Source organism: Geotrypetes seraphini, chromosome 1 (assembly GCF_902459505.1).
Source record: "Geotrypetes seraphini chromosome 1, aGeoSer1.1, whole genome shotgun sequence".
NCBI lineage: Eukaryota > Metazoa > Chordata > Amphibia > Gymnophiona > Dermophiidae > Geotrypetes > Geotrypetes seraphini.
Window position 1 is genome coordinate 62348663 of NC_047084.1, and position 19483 is coordinate 62368145.

General features: G+C 40.2%; 1 protein-coding gene across 1 annotated transcript in view; it reads left to right on the forward strand.

The window, feature by feature from the left end:
• The window catches only part of C6 (complement C6), a 132007-nt gene that overhangs the window by 36790 nt on the left and 75734 nt on the right, over positions 1-19483 (forward strand). The window contains exons 4-7 of the mRNA XM_033957775.1: positions 2594-2738; positions 3605-3746; positions 5367-5505; positions 18913-19113. Coding sequence (XP_033813666.1) covers positions 2594-2738; positions 3605-3746; positions 5367-5505; positions 18913-19113 — 627 coding nt within the window. The remainder of the gene's footprint in view (positions 1-2593; positions 2739-3604; positions 3747-5366; positions 5506-18912; positions 19114-19483) is intronic.

A 19483-nucleotide genomic window follows, 5' to 3' on the forward strand; every position in this document is an offset into this window, starting at 1 on the left:
GTATTGTTTCTCGTTATGTCGTAGGTGTCTGTGAGCAATCCCTTCCCCCACTTTCTATTTTTATAAACCACTTAGATTTTACCTGTTTTATATCTATGGTACGCTGAACTGAACTGAACAGAATTCAGTATAATCTCTTTATAACGGACTTGCTTTTAACAGAATATCATTTATAGCGAACGAGATCCGCTGGTCCCGGTCGTGCGCCTTTACTAACATGCAGAAAAGTACCGCATATAGTGGACTCGCATATAACGGAATTTCACATATAACAGTCAAACAGTTTGGTCCCCAGAGCCGCTTTTAGCTGTAGTTTTGTTCAGCTATAACGGACATGCAGGCTCTGCCTATAAGGCGCGTGGCGTGCCGGTGATACAGAATCAAAATGCGCACATCACTAAAACATATGAAAGAAATGCAGCCCAGAATAAAATGACAGATTATTTTCCTTTCCAGTACAGTACAACATAATGCTTTAGAACATCTTTTAGTGTTCTGGTTTTGCAAACATTTCGTGCCATACCAATGTTTTGCAGAGTTTTCATATTGATGTTGCTGATATGCTTGTGCAGTGACTGTTGTTCATTGATTGTACGTTGTTTCAAGTTGACCTAAAAGTATTTTAAAAATGCAACTCTGGATATAACAGACTCCGGATATAACAGACTATTTTGCCAGGTCCCTTGAATTCCATTATAACGAGATTATACAATACTGTATATGCTATATATGAATGAATTACCTCAGTGCAAGTTTTTCATGTACAACCTTTTCTGCCAGCCATCCCCATTAGCTTACTTCCTATCAAGGGCATGCTATCAAAGATTTCTCTTTCATCTCTTAAAGGTACATATTCTATTCTGTCCTACAAGCAGTCTGCTCTTAGGGCTCCTTTTACTTTTACTGCATTTTTAGCGCACGCAGGAAATTACTGCACGCTACGCTTCTAGAACTAACGCCAGCTCAATGCTGGCATTAAGGTCTAGTGCATGCAGCAATGTAGCGCACGCTATTCCGCGCGTTAAAGCCCTAACACGGCTTAGTAAAAGGAGCCCTTAATAATTGGGCACTTATGACGGAAAAAGGCAGCACTGGAAATAGACACAGAGGCACAGAAAAACAAAATGACGAACACCAAAGATATATTCATACATATAATGTGCTGAATCTCTCCAAGTATTACACATAAATAAAAGGATGAAAAAGACAATCCATCCTCCAGTCCTGCTTCTGTTAACACACATGCCTTTACTATACATCACTTCACATCAACAATTGCCATGCCAACCCAGCACTACCCTATTAACTCTTGTACCCTTTCTAGAACAAGACAATTTTTTTTGACTATCTTTGACTAAGACAGATTTCAGAAGAGAGATGTGCTGCAGTATGTGTGCACAATAAAATGATCCATTGAGGCTGACAGAATTTGGAGACTGAAGAACGTTAGAATCTGTTGTGTCTGGGCGGAGAAGGAGAGAGAGGAGTCAAAGGTGATCCCGAGATTGCGAGCAGACAATCTGAGTTTAAATAGTAGGAACGAACACTAATGCCATTCGTAGAACTGGTGAGTTAGTATCTAAATGTGAGATATATGGACGTAGCTTATAGTATTCTAAAAGTTATGTATGAGTCCCACCCATGTGGCATTACTTCTCTCTTCATTATCAGCAACAAAGTGATTAGCATCACCACCCTGCATGCATCTAGTACAAGTTATAACGTAGTAGAGTTAAGGGAAACCATTCTTTGCTCCCTAAAAAAAAAAAAAAAAAAAGGTGTTGTGCAATAAGTATTTTAATATTTTTTGACTTGTAGAGGGCATAGGTAGAAGGAACAGCAAAAAGGTACAAGTGAAAGAATCTCCTACACTTGGTCCTGGTATCCAACTGAATGATTAACATTGTGTGCCGCAAACCTCTTGAACAGCTTTGGCCCTTGCTTTTCTATATGGACACCATTGATATAAGCACAAGAGTTTTGCCTAGCTCACCTACAATGAGCATTTCAGTAACAAGATGGAAGCCAAGTCACACATATTGTGGCATGCCAAGGATAACAGTCTGTAGGTAAAGGGGATATTCAGTAAATCTACCCCTTTTCCATGAAGTGATGCTTTCCCAAAGCCAACCAGAAGACCTTGTCAGCAGGATGGATCCTATCAATGGACCAATGACATAATGATGGCATTTCAACAGGGTCCCCTACAATCGGTCTAATGACAGTTCATCTAATGGACAATTGGTCTAAAATGCATAACATCTAATGAGTCAGTTGGTCTAAAAGGCAATTGGTCTAATGGCTCAATTGGTCTAAACAAAAGAGGAGACAGGATGCTGTTGCAAAAATACAGAAAATAAAGATTAGCACACAAACTTCATAGACTCTTTTCAATAAAAATTTGTATCCATATGTTAGAATTTTATAGCGCATGCAGACTAATTTAATGCACATTACTTTATAGGTTTAGCATGAGCTAAATATTTAAGGTGCATTAATGCAAATGCACATCCTTAGTGAATTTTTATCCCCCTCTTTAAAACTGGGAGTAAACTTCAATAGAGTTCGGTTGTGTCCTTGCTTTGTTTTCCAGTTCTGTGTCCGTTCGCTGCTGCGTCCCTCCCAGTTTGGAGGAGAGGCCTGTGCTGAGCAACTGGTAGATTCCCGCAGGTGCATTCCATTGAAGATTTGCAACATAGAGGAGCTGGAGTGTAGGAATAAATTCAAGTGTGACACTGGTAAGATCACACTCTCATTTAAAAACCAGGAATGCAGACCGTAAGATATCTGAAAAAAAAAGGTCCCTTTTGTTCATACACATCCAGGGTGGGGTGAGTGGGAGTAGGGGGGGAATATTTCATGATTTCTTTTGCTTATGAATAATTGTTAGGTATAAGGGAGGGGAAATATTTGATGAGAGTTCGAATTTGATGATATATTAAGTGATGTTAAAGTATAAAATGATTGTATTTTATGTTACACTTATTGTGAGTTTTAAAAATGAATAAAGATTTATTAAAAAAAAAAAAAAAAGTTCAATGTAGTGTTGATAGCTCAAGCAATAGAATATTTTTTTTTTAAGTTCGCAGGTGTGGGCCTTCGTTGGTAGGGGGAGGTTCCAGCACAACTTTTATTTTTTTAATGGGCACAGATGTTGTTTGTGTGTAACACATGCACATCTGTGCCTATTAAAAAACGAACAAACTATTTTTCCTGCCTCAAACAGCTGAGCGGCAAAAGGCTGCTTCAGGGCTTCCCCTGCCGCTCAGCTGTTTGGGGCTTCCCCTGCCAGTTCTGCGCCTGTGTCGGTCACTTTCTCCAATGAATGATTGGATGGGATTACAGCGGAACTCTGGGAAACTCATTTATATGCAAAATTGTTTGAACATCAATCGCCATTTTCAAATCATACTTTTACCAGCCCCACAGGATCTTAATGGCGATTTTAGAGCATTCGGGGCGATGGCAGGTAGACTCATGATAAGCCACTCAAAATCTTAGTGGTTAGAGCGCTGGGCTGACAACCAGCACTCAGATCCTGCTGCTGTTTCTTGTGATCTTGTATGGTCAACTGCATAAGAAAACTCTTCTCTCTCTTAAACAGGTCGTTGTATTGCCAACAACTTGGAATGCAATGGAGAAAATGATTGTGGGGATAATTCTGATGAAAGAGACTGTGGACGGAAGTCAAAAGTGTGCAGCAGGGTGTTTGAGAGCATCCCCAGTGTGCAGTTAATGGGCAATGGGTAAATCACCAGCTTTTGCTTTTTGCCGATCATTAGTCTCACTGGAATGCATAGAGGCCCTCCAGACCTCGGGGAAGGAAGCAGGAGGTTCAGTTGGGGGTACAGGGCTGGGGTGGAAAAGGCATAGCTGGATGTAGTACGGTGTGAGGACAGGTATCCTCTTTCTTTAAAAAGGAAATCTAGCAACCCTACCCATTACCCATCCATGCACTACCCATATGTTCAGTCCCTACTCGCAGTTAGGCACTATGGGCGCATAACTACCAATTAAATGTTGCCTTTGGTGTGCTTAAGTGGCTGGTACCTCTAGGCTCCAGTTTATGTACTCCATTAATAAGGTTATTCTAAAGGAGGACACCAATACTTAGATGCTAAAAATGCCTGTAAATGACCAGAATACTGAACTATAAAGGCCAAATTCTCATGAGAACTCACGGCAACCATTCAGTGAGTGGCTCAGTGCCGGGCAGGAGCGAGGAAAGCTCGCTAATGCCCAGTACACCATTGGGCCACAAGAACTCAAGGCAGCCATTCAGGGAAGGGTTCAGCGTGGGTCAGGAGTGTGGAAAGCTTGTTCCTTCCCGGTACACCGCTGGACCACCAGGGATTCAAAAAGATATGCGGGGGGGGGGGGGGAAATGGGAGGGAGGTAAAAAAAAATATTGACAATCAGCCAAGACAGGAGACAAGAGGGATCCCTCCTGTTCCGGCCCACCAGGTCATATGGCAGGCCTTGTGGAGGCCTGCAGGACATTGGGAGAGAGGGGGTCAGGGTACAGGACAGGGAAGGGGGCTGGGTGCAGAGCCTGGCAGGGAGGGAAGGGGGTTGGGTACAGAGCCTTGCAAGGAGGGAGGGGGGACAAGGTGAAGAGCCTAGCAGGGCAGGGAGGGAGGGCGGTCTGGGTGCAGAGCCTGGCAGGGAGTGAGGGGAGCTGAGTTCAGAGCCTGGCTGGGGAGGGAGTGAGGGAGGTAAGGCACAGATCCTGGCAGGGCACAAAAATATTAACCCGCCCTGCCCCCCCCCCCATCTTGTATTCGAGTCAACCTTTTTTCTTCCTTTATGGGAGGAAAAGGGTATCTTGTCTTATACTCAGATCAAAGAGCTATGGAGTGAGCAGTATATAGAGTCCTAAAAGAGAAGCATAAGCATTAAGTGACCAGCCCTTGAATTAGATGTTTGTTGAAACTGAGATAATTTTAGGGCTGCTTTTACAAAGGTGCACTAAAGCCTTGACGCGCGGAATAGTGCACGCTAAATTGCCACGCGCGCTAGATGCTACCGCCTCCTTTTAAGCAGGTGGTAATAATTTTGCTAGCGCGCGGTAATTTTGTGCATGCACTAAAACCACTAGCGCACCTTAGTAAAAGGAGCCCTTAGTATATTAGGTTATTTGTTTAATTATGATTATGTGTGTATTTTGTAACCTGCATAGATCTTGTGATATGTGGGATATACATGATATAAATATACATGATAGATGTCTAAGTGCCAGTTTATGCAGATCCAGAATGCAAATGGTGCTTATAAGAACCAAAATCTCCAAAATACTCTAGTTGTGATTACCCAATTTCCCAATTACACTACATTTAAGTGCCTATCTTGAATTATTTTTTCTCTAGATTTAATCTTCTAGCAGGAGAGAATGGAGGAGAAGTGCTTGATAACTCTTTCTACCGAGGGAAGTGCAATACAATACGAAACAATGACACAAGAAAATCTTATCGCATCCCTGCAAACCTAGAGAGCATCAACTTCCAGGTACAACTTCAAGGATTCAAATAAATAGAACAACCAACAAGGGCAGAGACGGTCCAGGGAAGGAGGAACAGCCAGAGTAGTCACACAGCCAAGTTGGTCGTTCTATGTTACTGCGGAAGGTGCACTTCTTTTTCTTCCTTCAAATTATATAATACATTTATACTGTACTTATTACGGTTTATGTGATGATTGCAGTAAGCTAATACTCTGCAGTGATCTTTGTCAACTGTGCAATATTACATAAAGAGTGCAATATTACATAAAGAGTTTCCATTTTAATTCTCAATAACAGAATTGAAAGGTACTAGCTTAGTAGTGGTTTCACTCCACTTATCAGTGTCTCATACTAGGTGGGATGAATTCTGCTTTGTGAAAACAGCTGGTGACTGATCCTCTGATTTCAGCGTCCCACGCAGGTTCCACAAAGGATCTGCTACTGTAATTGCTGGTTTGCAATCTCCATAAATGACAGGCAGATATTTGACACTGGTAAAGCAGTTTGATTTGGCAGATTTCCCAAATACTTGCAAATTTCATTTGTCAGTTCCAACCATGAGACTCTTTAATGGTCAGCTTTAGGGTCGCTATTCTATACATAGCAATTCCAAACAAACAAACATGTATCTCATCATGGTTTTTTTTCACTCAACAAACAGTTAAGCTCTGTAACACGTTGCCAGAGGATGTTATAACAGCAGTTAGTGTAGCTGGGTTTTAAAAAGGTTTGGACAAGCTCCTGGAGGAATAGTCCACAGTCTGTTATTGAGGCAGACATGGGAAGCCACTGCTTGCCCTGGAATTGATAACATAGAAGGTTGCTATTTGGATTTTTGTAAAGTATTTGTGACCTGAATTGGTTATTGTTAGAAATAGGGTACTAGGCTAAGTGGACCATTGATCTGACACAGTCTGACTATTCTTATGCTCTTATGGTTTTAAATGGGTAGGGGTTCAAGCCAAACAGAAAACTTTGCCAGCATGGCCCGCATCCTGCAGTTGGCTGTGCTTTGTTTCTTACCTGGTGTACATCTGGAACCAAACTTGCAAACTATCTATGCAAACTTTCCAACAATAGAGACAAATCACCCATTGTTCAGACTACTCTTACATAAGAACATAAGATTTGCCGATGCTGGGTCAGACCAGTGTCCTATCTGAGTCTAGCCTTACCTGCGTACGTTCTGGTTTAGTAGGAACTTGTCTAACTTTGTCTTGAATTCCTGGAGGGTGTTTTCCCCTATAACAGCCTCCGGAAGAGTGTTCCAGTTTTCCACCACTCTCTGGGTGAAGAAGAACTTCCTTACATTTGTATGGAATCTATCCCCTTTTAACTTTAGAGAACGCCCTCTTGTTCTCCCTACCTTGGAGAGGGTGAACAATCTGTCTCTATCTACTAAGTGTATTCCCTTCATTATCTTGAACATTTCGATCATGTCTCCTCTCAGTCTCCTCTTTTCAAGGGAGAAGAGGCCCAGTTTCTCTAATCTCTTACTGTATGACAACTCCTCCAGCCCTTTAACCATTTTAGTCGCTCTTCGCTAGACCCTTTCGAGTAGTACCGTGTTTGTTGTTGAAACACTGAAACAGAGTGCTGTTAATACCATTGTCGAAAAAAATGCAGAACTGAGATTAGTGGAGTTAATTTCAGGGAAATGATTTTCTTGAGATTAGCTGGTTACAAGTACATTGGTACTTTATTCACATCAAGAAAGCTGTCATGGAGTATATGAGCATTAAAATCATTTGAAATTTATTCTTTAGGGGCTTGAGTCTTCTAATTGTAAAACACATCAGGATCCAGTTTAAAAGATGAGATATTGAGCAGCATTAACTGGATAGTGTCAATGACTATGTCCTCTGACAGCCTTAGCACTATCTGGACAGGGCCAGGAGGTGGCGCTTAGGCAGAGTGGGAGGTTATCCAGTTAGCAGCCATATTCACCAACTTGATAACAAAGTAGATAATATTAGGACAGTATAAAGGATGTCCTAATTTTATTCAGTTAACTATCCGGTTAATGATCTGAATATCACTGCTAAGCAGAGAGCACCACCTGTCAGAAGAGAAGCCGGATATTTAGTGCTGGCCAATATCCAGATAATGGCACTGAATATCCAATATGATTGTTATTGTAGCAGTCATTTTAAAAAGCACCGACTGCCACAGGCTGAATTATCAACCCCAATGTATTGTCAAAGTCATGGGGTATAATATACTGTCAACGTTCTCTTGCATTTCACATTTTACTGATTTTCTATTCCTTTGCACATCTGTACTAAAAACTCATTTGATCTCTTCTGCTTTGCATCTGTTTGCAATTCTCCATTACCTTTGAATTGGTAATATGTTATATTATCATTAATGCAAAACAACAACAGCAGCAGCGTAATACAAAATATGTTTTAGTGACCTAGGTCACATATTAAAATTGGTTAAGATAAATCATATAAGGTAAATCGTGCCAAACAAGTCTGATTGAGGCTTTACTAAAGGCAAATTATGCCAAACAAATCAGATTGAATTCTTTGACTGGGTAACCAGAGAATTAGATCATGGAAGTGTGCTAGATATAATTTAATTAGATTTCAGCAAAGCCTTTGACATGGTTCCTCATAGGAGACTATTGAACAAACTTGGCCAGCTGAAGTTAGGACCCAAAGTGGTAAAATGGATTAGAAACTGGTTGATGGACAGATGTCGTAGGGTGGTGGTTAACGGTGGAGGAGAAAGAAAAGGTGAGTAGTGGAATGCCTCAAGGATCGGTGCTAGGGCCAGTTCTGTTCAATATGTTTGTGAGCGAAATTGCTGAAGGGTTAGAAGGAAAGGTTTGCCTTTTTGTGGATGATACCAACATTTGTAACAGAATGGACATCCCAAAAGGAGTGGAAAACATGAAAAAAGATCTGCAAAAGTTGGAAGAATGGTCTAATGTCTGGCAACTAAAATTCAATATCACAAAAAACAGGCTTTATGAATACCAAATATGTATATAATCTTTTTACACAATGAAAGAATGATTGGTTTAGATGATTTTTGAACAAATAATAGTATGACGAAGTTGTAACCATTTGAAGCTATGCAAAAAATTGATATGATGACTTACGCACAATTCTGAAAAGGTTTTTAAACTGTCTGCTTATAATATATCTGACATTGTGAATATACCCAATTCTATCCATTCTTTCCATATAATGCATTTTCCATCAATAGAGATATTTTCATTTCCCCAAGAGGAATATCTAGCTGAATCAATTTCAATAAGCACCCTTTGAGTAGATCTTATAATAGGGTTTAATTTCAGATGATATGGAAGCACTACACAAATGAAGTCTTGCAATCTAAATGAGTGAAGTAAATTATGCTCTAATGAACACCACTGTGACCAATTGTGCTTCTGATCCGATGTTAGCCAATACATAGCTTGTCTCAATATATAAGCACTATGATATTTATAGAGATGAGAGAAGTTTAATCCACCATAGTCTGTAGTACGTTGTAAGATTTTGAAAGCGATTCTTGGTTGCTTATTTTGCCAAATGAATCTACTAATCTCTTTGTCTAAATCTTTATATAAAGCTGGAGAAAAATAGATAGGAATCATGTTCAAGTAATACAGAATTGTTGGAGTTATGGGGGTCCTTTTATCAAGCTGCAGTAGGGGTTTAACACACATAATACTGCATGTTAAACCGCCTGCCGCACTAGCCGCTAACGCCTGCATTGAGCAGGCATTAGTTTTTTTGCCGGCCGCTGGGGTTAGCGCATGATGAAATGTCCGACGTGCTAACCCTGCTAGTGCGGCTTGATGAAAGGACCCCATGGTCATTCACACTGTTTCGACGCACCCCAACCAGGATAACCATTTGGGTATCAATTTTCTTATCAGATCTTTAATAGTTCCCAGCAATTTAAGTTCATTTGCTTTAATTGTTTCATCCAATGTAGAACGTACTTGTATACCGAATATTTAAAGCCATCTGGTTGCCACTTGAATGGAAACTCCCTGAAAAGATCTTGGTTACTTAACATATTAATTGACAACAACTCTGACTGACCAATTTATTTTATAACCAGAGAAACTTCCAAAAATTGTTAATAATTTCAAGTAACATGGGAATAGTCTGTGCAGGTTCCATCAAATAGAGAAGCACATCACCAGCATATGCATTTAATTTATATATTTCAGAACCATAGGGGATCCCTTTAATATTGAGTTCCTGTCTAATTGCCAATAATAGCGGCTCAAGTGCTAAATCAAAAAGCAATGGTGACAAGGGGCACCCTTGCCTGGTTTCCCTATATAATGTAAAACTTAAGAACATAAGAATTGCCGCTGCAGGATCAGACTGGTGGTCACGCGGCGGCCCTCTGGTCAAAGACCAGTGCCCTAACTGAGACTAGCCCTACCTGCGTACGTTCTGGTTTAGCAGGAACTTGTCTAACTTTGTCTTGAATCCCTGGAGGGTGTTCTCCCCTATGACAGACTCCGGAAGAGCGTTCCAGTTTTCTACCCCTCTCTGGGTAAAAAAGAACTTTGAAAAAGAACTTTCTTATGTTCGTACAGAATCTATCACCTTTCAATTTTAGAGAGTGCCCTCTCATTCTCCCTACCTTGGAGAGGGTGAACAACCTGTCCTTATCTACCAAGTCTATTCCCTTCAGTACCTTGAATGTTTCAATCATGTCTTCTCTCAATCTCCTCTGTTCAAGGGAGAAGAGGTCCAGTTTCTCTAATCTTTCGCTGTACTACAACTCCTCCAGTCCCTTAACCATCTTAGTCGCTCTTCTCTGGACCCTTTCAACTAGTGCCGTGTTGTTCTTCATGTACGGCGACCAATGCTAGATGCAGTATTCCAGGTGAGGGTGCACCATAGCCCGGTACAACGGCAAGATAACCTTTTCCGATCTGTTCGTGATCCCCTTCTTTATCATTCCTAGCATTCTGTTCGCCTTTTTCATCGCCACTGCACATTGCGTGGATGGCTTCATCGACTTGTCGATCAGAACTCCCAAGTCTCGTTCCTGAGAGGTCTCTCCAAGTACCACCCTGGACATCTTGTATTCGTGCATGAGATTTTTGTTACCTACACGCATAACTTTACACTTATCCACGATGATAAACAGTTGCTAACATATAATCTGGCACCTGGCAATGTATAAAGTGCTTTAACCATGTTATAGAAATTATCACCCAGGCCAAACCATGATAACATATGCATCATATATGACCATTCATCTCTATGGCAGGTGACTCCAAATATTTTGCAATTTGAAGCACAAGGAAACACAGCCCTAACCAAATCCTCCACAAACTTTGGATTTTGTAATAAGGCATTCCCTTTCCCCGTGATATGGACAAGTGTTAAGCCTCAAAGCTGTTTTGTCACACAATGGCAATGTCTACCCATCAATACCTATTGGCTATGCTGCACACATGAAAGATCACTATAACAAAAACAGCATCTACGTTATATTTTACGTACTCTTAAAATTTTTTGTTATTGAAGTCTTCAGAGTGTGCCAACCACCAGCCAAACAATTCTTAGGCCTGATCACTCAATTGGCATATTCATCTTCATTAGACTTATTTTTTCTTTTTAAAGTGCTCTGTGCCATTCATATGTGTGTTAAACTACTTCCAAGCGCTTAAATGTTTCATATATCTTTAAAAAGGAAGAAAAATCTTTGTACTTAGCTTCAGCAGAAATTTTGCCCTGCTTGAGCATAGCGATAATTTTCTTTGAATGTCGGGTAGGACCTGTCAGCTCGACATGTTTCACCCGAAGGCTTTTTAAGAACGAGTCCCCCCTTCTATTTTGCTCCACTGCATCCCGACAAGGTATCTTTAGTCAAAAATCTGATGAAGATGAATATGCCAATTGAGTGATCAGGCTTAAAAATTGTTTGGCTGGTGGTTGGGACACTCTGAAGACTTCAATAACAAAAATTTTAAGAGTACATAAAATATATCAAATATAATGTAGATGCTGTTTTTGTTATAGTGATGTGAGATCGAAACAGCATTATCAGTTTTGGGCTAAACATTTGCACACATGAAAGAAACATATGAAAACATGGATCTGCTGTTAAAGCATATCCAGTATACAATGTACCTGCGGTAAAGTAACAGCGGTAAAGTAGTAGTTCTGCCACTTGGAATGCAGCTTGGATATACCAAGGGCTCCTTTTACTAAGGTGCGCTAGAGTTTTTAGCGTGCAAAACCCTCGCTAAGAGATTTGAGGATCTGTTAGTCGGGCCAGAGAAAACTACCTGGAAAGCATTCAAGGATGATGCTGAGAATTTTCATGGCAGTTACAGAGCAGCAAACTCGTATATTCAACTGGTTGACAAACTGCTTAGAGCTATGAAGTGCAACATCACTGAAGATGCACTTTCAATCTACATTCAAACTTGGACTTCTTCCCTGCAAATCATGGTGCAGTCAGCGATGGACATGGCAAATGGTTTCACCAGGACATTACCACTATAGAAAAAGATATCAAGGCAACAGGAATCCATCAATGCTGGCTTATTTTTATTGGACATTGTAACAAGATGCACCAGACACTGAGTGAAAAGGATTAGGTCCCAATTCCTGCCCCATACTTTCTCTGTCTCTGTCATTTGGAAGCCAGGTACCTGGGGACATATCTTAAAGACCAGAAATCATCTTTCAAAAACATGTCCAATTTATTATGAGCTTTACATCCCTTTTATATTATTCTACATGAATCAGTGTTGTCAGCATGTGTCAGCATGTGACGTAAACACAAACCATATATGGACACAGGTCACATGAAACTTTAAAGACATCAGCATTTTTATATCTCAAGACTGGAGTCCAAAAGGTCAGAAGAGCCTTGGCCAGCAAAGCCTCTAATCTAAAGCTGTTTGCAAATACGGCTTATAAAAACAATTGAATTCACTTCACAACAAGTTAAGAACATATCTTTTCAAACATAAATGTCCTTGTAGTATTTTCAGCAAGAGAAGGCAAACAGAGTCTGGATTTACAGCTTTAAACAACATATGCCTAAGGAAAACTACCAAGGTACATGATACTGATACGTGTCCCTTCAATCCTCTCTTACGTCATGAAAATGATGTCATAAATGCACAGCATGAGCTGGAAGGGAGTGATACTCTAGATATGTCTATCGAGGAGGGGTTTTAGGAGCTGTAATACGAATAACACAATACATGAGCAGTCAAAGACAAGAGTGCAGATAATAAGAGATTATAACAATAAAAAGGTCTTTAACCCAACCCTGCATTCAACTAAAGTGCTGATCCCAAAAATTAGATAAACCAGAGTTACATTTGAGCTCAGCAAAGAGGTCTCCTAATTTCTGAATGTCCATAGTAGGACCTATAGTGTCAGGAATAAAAGTACAACACGATAAAGTACTGGGAAGAATTTTACAGAATTCTTAGCTAGAATCATATCTAGGGCCATATGATTTTGAAAACCATCTGAGAAGTGGAGCCTAATTGATCAGCAATACCTTGCAAGGCGTCCCTAGAGTAGTTCACAAAGCGTTGCTGATTATAATAAATTTAACTAATCCAATCAACATTCTTATTAATAGTAATAAAGGGAATAAGAAACTCAAACCCAGCCTTAACCTGAGCTCGGGCCTTAAATTCATCTGGGACCCCTCTTGGGACCCCTATAGCATCTAAGTATACATGCGATCAGATTTATATCGAGACAGAAAAGAGGAAAAACCATGTGAATAGGAAGGATGCCTTTCAGAAAAATATGCAGGAGCATGGTAACCTTAGCTAAAGTGCACTGGTCTATCCACTGGCTGGGTAGCTTAACAGGGAGCCAAAAGTCTCCATAGAGCCAGTAAATATCACCTAGGGTGAAAATATGATGTTGCAACAATAAGGCATACCTATGAGCTAAGACAGAACAATAACCTGGGGGTAAATTACCTACAAAACTACCCTGTGTCAGATTAGAAACATGACGTATGTAATTATCCTTATAGATGGTAATGGCAATATCAAGCTTTTGCTGTCCAGGCAGCAAAAGGTATTTAGAACACCACAGTGCACAAAGGGGATAGGTAAAATTAGAGGAGGTAGATAGATCCCGTAAGAAAAACTGATGGGTCGGATAACTAGACCCACCCTTAAACCACATGTCCATAATGTACATACCTTCATCAGTAGGTCTAGGGTTGTCAATAGTAAGAGAAAGCTTAATAATTTGTGCAGGAACACTTTTCCTATAACAGTTTCCAACCTTATGAAGGGTCATACAAGTAAGCAGTGATTTACCATTTTGGTCCACCTTTTTTCAGAGTACTTTCTGATTTATAAACCCAGTCAGTATCAATATTCCACCCTACCGCTCCCCAGAATGCACACTTATCCCCCCAACGTGAGTCAGTAACACATATATATACATATGTCTTTAGTTTTAGGAATCTCTGAGGACCAATGACACAGCCTTGGGATATCAATTGATGAACAGTCCACAATGTCACAATACTCAAAAGAGAAGGTGGCAACTTGCACACTGCTGGAATTATACCAAAAGGTAGCATACTGTCTGTCTTTCTGGATTCCAATTGAAGGACAGCCTTTGCAAGGGAGTAGTCCAGCTTGACATCGTGTTCGCAAAGAGGTGCCGGGGGTGCTGTTTACAGCAGGAGTGTCATTTACAGATGGGTATGGGCAGAAAGTGTCGTGGACCCAAAACACATCATCCCTGTAGACCCAGTTAGAAATGATCCATACAGGGAGAAAAACTAGCAGCAGCGTTGCCAGTAAGAGAATGATAAAGTTGGTAGAATGCTGAAATGAGATCATCATGTTGTTCCATTGGAGGAGGTGAAATCTGCGCAGGGAAGACTTGCTTCTGGGGTTTTAGGTTAACCCTCTTCAAGCGACTTGCGTGGATCCAAACAGGAAACTCCTCAGTGAGTGCAGCGGTCCTGGTCACAGCGATCACAGTAGTGGGAAGGCCAAAGGGGAAATCTGTCTGCTTCCGATCCTTGGAAAGCTTCTGGACAATAACTTTGTCATCAGACTGGAAAAAATGGGTAGGAATCTGTGGAGAGAAAGGAGAAGTGCAAGACACATTTCTTTGAACAAGCCCTAATATTTCAATGAGCTTTTGGACGTATTCCTCCTGTATCAAGGGAAAATCACTACTATCAACTATTGAGGATTTGTCTACCCATGGGGCGGGGAAAGGTCATCCCGTGAGAATCTCAAAGGGAGAGCAGCCAGATGTCTGTGCATACAGAAAGAGATACTTGAAAAGAGATGCTTGAAAAGCATTCCAAATATCATTCAGCAGCTGTACTCCAATGTGATCCAAATAAGAGATAGAAAACAAAAGAGAAACCATGTTGCCTGTACTGAATGTGGCAACATGTAACAATACCAATTCATTTACTTGATATAGCTATGGCAAAAGAGAGACAATACTCAGTTACTTAAGGTTCTTAATTGAACAATCCAAAAAGATATGTTTTTGCGTGCTTCATATAACTATTATGGCACTTCAGAGAGACCATACTGATGTACTGAATGTATTCAGAAATGTATGCTGAATGGATCATATGTAGGGAACACCACGAAATAAACGCTGTATAAAGTAAAACTTTTTCTTAAACATATAACCCTTAACTAAACTTCATTCAGAATATGAAAGCTATAAGTAAAAGAACATTGCACAGTTAGGCTAGTAAGAAGTGGAAAAAGAGCTCTAGAAATAGCCAATGTTATGTATCCTGGGGTACCCACTAAACTAAAACAAATAGACATGACACAGACAAAACATAAAGTTTTAAGCGTGAAGCCATTACTCCATCTGTCAAGTGTGCAGGGCTGAATTTAACTCTGCAAATAAACACATTGATATAAAAAAAACCAAAACTACAAATAATGTATATCATAACCATCTCATATTTGGAAAAAGGCATAAAGCTAATGTCTCTTTGGAGCGTCTCTATCTCTGCAGTGATAAAGAAGACCCTTGGAAAACATTAGAAATATCTGTGCCAAAACTGATCTGGGATGGCTATGTATATATCCGAACAATAGAAAGGAATTGTGTTTTCCAATTTGTTTTCAAGTCACAAACGTGCCAGCTGTAATTATCGAGCTATATATATCTGTATCAAGGAGCAAAAGGTCAAGAATGAAAATATCACTAGCAAGAAGTTAAAATGTCGAGCGAGCACTACGATAACCAATACCATGATATTGGGCAATAATAAGGGAGAGCTAGCAGCTGGTATCCAGGATTTCCCCTCTTTGCACCAAAGTCCGTCCAAAAGGGCGGCTTTGGGCACCTGTCAAATGCCAGGCATCAAGTTCAGAGGGGGGTAACAAAAGACTGAAGCTGTGAAAAAAAAAGAGGAAGAAAATCCTATTCACCCTTGAGACCCAGGAGCCCATTTAAAAGAAGGGCTTGGACATCGTGAAAAGTGTGAAGGGTAGTGGGGTGACCAAGGGTCAGAGGAGTAACCATCTTTACCACCATAGCACAAGCAGCCAGGGCTTTCTTGAACAGGAGTGACTATAGAAAAAAAGGCAACAGAGCGTAACTTACCGCCATGTTCTCCCTTCATGGTGTTACAATGGTCCCAAACAAAGAGATAAAACATATGGGCATAAGCAGGAAGACCCAGACCTGAGCTAGAAACCAAAGCACATCTCAAATGTCCAACATTTCATGAGTCCATCTGATAAGAGCAGTCATTTCAGAAACCAGGGTCTGTCTCAAAATCTGGTCATAGAAGGAACAAGCAGAGATCCATTGGCGGCAGTGACCAATCATATCAAGAAAAGTAAGCATGTCTTTCTTAGTAGCTGGGCGGGGCAGACCCAGAACAGCAGCAATGCGGAAAGTACAGATTTTCCTCTGACCATGAGACAGGACAAAACCCAGGTATTTCACTTCAGATTTACACCAGTGCAGTTTATTTCATGACACCTTGTGACCACACACAGACAACCATTGTAAAAGGTGCAAACTATCAGCCTGACAGGTCTCCTGAATTATGGAACACAAAAGGAGGGACAGAACCATGAGGGGCAGAGCATGGCTGTAGAATAGCCCGAAGGACAATGGAGTCAACATAGCCCTGGGGCATTCCACATCAGGTATACTGTTGCTAAAAGGTGAAGGCAAAAAGGGGCTGAAAAGCCTCACCAACAGGGACAAAAAAAACATTCTTTAGGACAATGACAGAAAAAAAAAAATTGGCTGCCGGTGGAATGGAGGAGAGGAAGAAACATAAGTGCAAGGAGAATTACCAAAACATTAACAGCCCTAAAGAAAAGAAAAGTGACAAGCAGTGGAATCTCACCGTACTGCTTGATAAAAACAAGAATAAGTAACTTCAAAGAAGCACTATAGGGGGTCAGTGGAAGCCCAAAACCGGGAAGTCTGGGGGGAGGGGCAAAAGCATTCATGCACGGACCCTGATAATGAAAGCAAAGAACAGCGTCTGGTGGTCAAAGTGCATTTGTACATTATATAATTCAAACCGTCAAAATAGAAAAATATGGCTTTCAGTCAGAAAGAGAAAACCAGAATCGCATTCCTTAAGGTCAGTAACTAGATATCCAAATAAGCACAGAAAAAATTGTCACAGAGAGAATTTACAACGTGCAAATAAGTCTTTGGCAGACAGCCAGATGGTCAGTGAAAAAAACATTAGCTTTGCTCCGCACAAGAAAGAAAGCCTCTAAAACGGAATGTTTTCCTTCTATGAGCCAGCACAGAACCCAAAGGAAGCAGCCGTAGAAGAAACGCACAGAATCAAACTATTGTATGTTCAAAAGGAAGACAAGAAATAGTGCTTGTGTACAAGCTGCGAAGGAAAGATCTTAGACTGATTCAAATAGCGCTTGCAATTCATTCCACATAACAGCATGTCCTACCTCAGTGTTAAACATATTAACAGTGCAAACGTATACGGGAAAGGATTGGTGACACAGAGAGATGTGAGCTGAAGGAAGAATGTCATACACACACAGCCGTACAAGTCTCATCTGTCTAGGAGGGGGAGAATCCTAAGTGCCTTTATGACTCATTACAAAAACAATATAACAATGCAAAAATATTCGCTTATCTTACCTTATAAGCGAGGTACAGTAATAAGAGACAATAAAATCTTATACTCTATAAAATTTTTAACCTCACAAATGACAGAGTGGGCAGGGGGGTTCTATAAATAATTTCATTCTTCCTGAAAGAATGGCAGCTGCTTATATTCACGAGGGGCGCTTACCGAAAGTACCCCGAGATTTTTCCCAAAAAACTCCGTAATAGAACCCAAAGCTTGAACTTAAAATAAAGGGTGGGAACAGGTCACCAAGAACCGTGAGTATTAAAGAACAGAAAAAAATTCAGAAATACTCACAAAATATTGGTGATATCATCTGCCCATCCCGGGCGTGCCCCCAACTGAAAAGGATTAGGTCCCAATTCCTGCCCCATACTTTCTCTGTCTCTGTCATTTGGAAGCCAGGTACCTGGGGACATATCTTAAAGACCAGAAATCATCTTTCAAAAACATGTCCAATTTATTGTGAGCTTTACATCCCTTTTATATTATTCTACATGAATCAGTGTTGTCAGCATGTGTCAGCATGTGACGTAAACACAAACCATATATGGACACAGGTCACATGAAACTTTAAAGACATCAGCATTTTTATATCTCAAGACTGGAGTCCAAAAGGTCAGAAGAGCCTTGGCCAGCAAAGCCTCTAATCTAAAGCTGTTTGCAAATACGGCTTATAAAAACAATTGAATTCACTTCACAACAAGTTAAGAACATATCTTTTCAAACATAAATGTCTTTGTAGTATTTTCAGCAAGAGAAGGCAAACAGAGTCTGGAGCTTTAAACAACATATGCCTAAGGAAAACTACCAAGGTACATGATACTGATACGTGTCCCTTCACTGAGTACAAACGAAAATCAGCAGGAAAAGACTTTTAGCCATTTCAAACTATCACAGCATATCAGAAACTCTGTGCATTAAAACATGTTATAGTCAATTAAAGATACCATTGTGTTTCACAAAATTCCTACGTAATACACAGTCAGTGGGAAATTATATTTGTGTTTATTTTGAAGGGGTCTATCATAATCACCAGTTTGTAGGGAGAGCTTCTTCACACATCCATTCAGAAGAATGGAAAAATGAAAAAGCTGAGGAGACCAAAGTGTATGGGAAGAACAGTTTCATCATGGTCACCTGATTTAATCCACTTATTATGGGAACATTTGAGGTCCTTGTTATTTTCCCCTATTTAAACTGAAATCTGCTTGTATTGTTAGATATGACTAGACAGGAAAGATACTTTTTCATATTGCTAACCATTTTCTTTCTTTAAATTTATATTTCCTATTCTTTTTCTTGAGGTGGAAAATGAAGAAGATGATGTAGTATCAGACTTCTATGACAGTTTAAATAATTTTGATGCTACACAATTAAAACCGGGCTTTCATGAGCACTCTGGATCACATTCCTCTGGGATCCCATATTTATTCTCCAGGAAGACACGCATAAAAGTTACGTCATCTTCATCCTTTGAGGAAGCAATTCAAGCTTCTTATAAAAAGGTACAGTGCATGTATTGTAAAAGAAAAAAAAAGTAGTGAGTTAAGTAACACAACAAATAATTATTTTATTCAATGTGCACACTAGGAGATGTACTCTGCTTTTACAGAGCAATTTTATAGCATGGTGCTTATTTTTTGTTTATTTTATAAAAATTATACTTTGAGGGGCCGCTGAAAAGTTCTGAGCCCAATCAAGACAATTGGGGCAGTCTCTATTGAGGGCTATACACTTAGACCCATGATTTTCCGCTTTTTTCATTCTGTCGGTGTATACAGCCCTTGATGGAGACTGCGTTGGGCTGAGAACTTTTCAGCGGCCCCTCGTAAACCGGGATAAAAAACATACAACCTGTCTCCACTAAAGGAATGT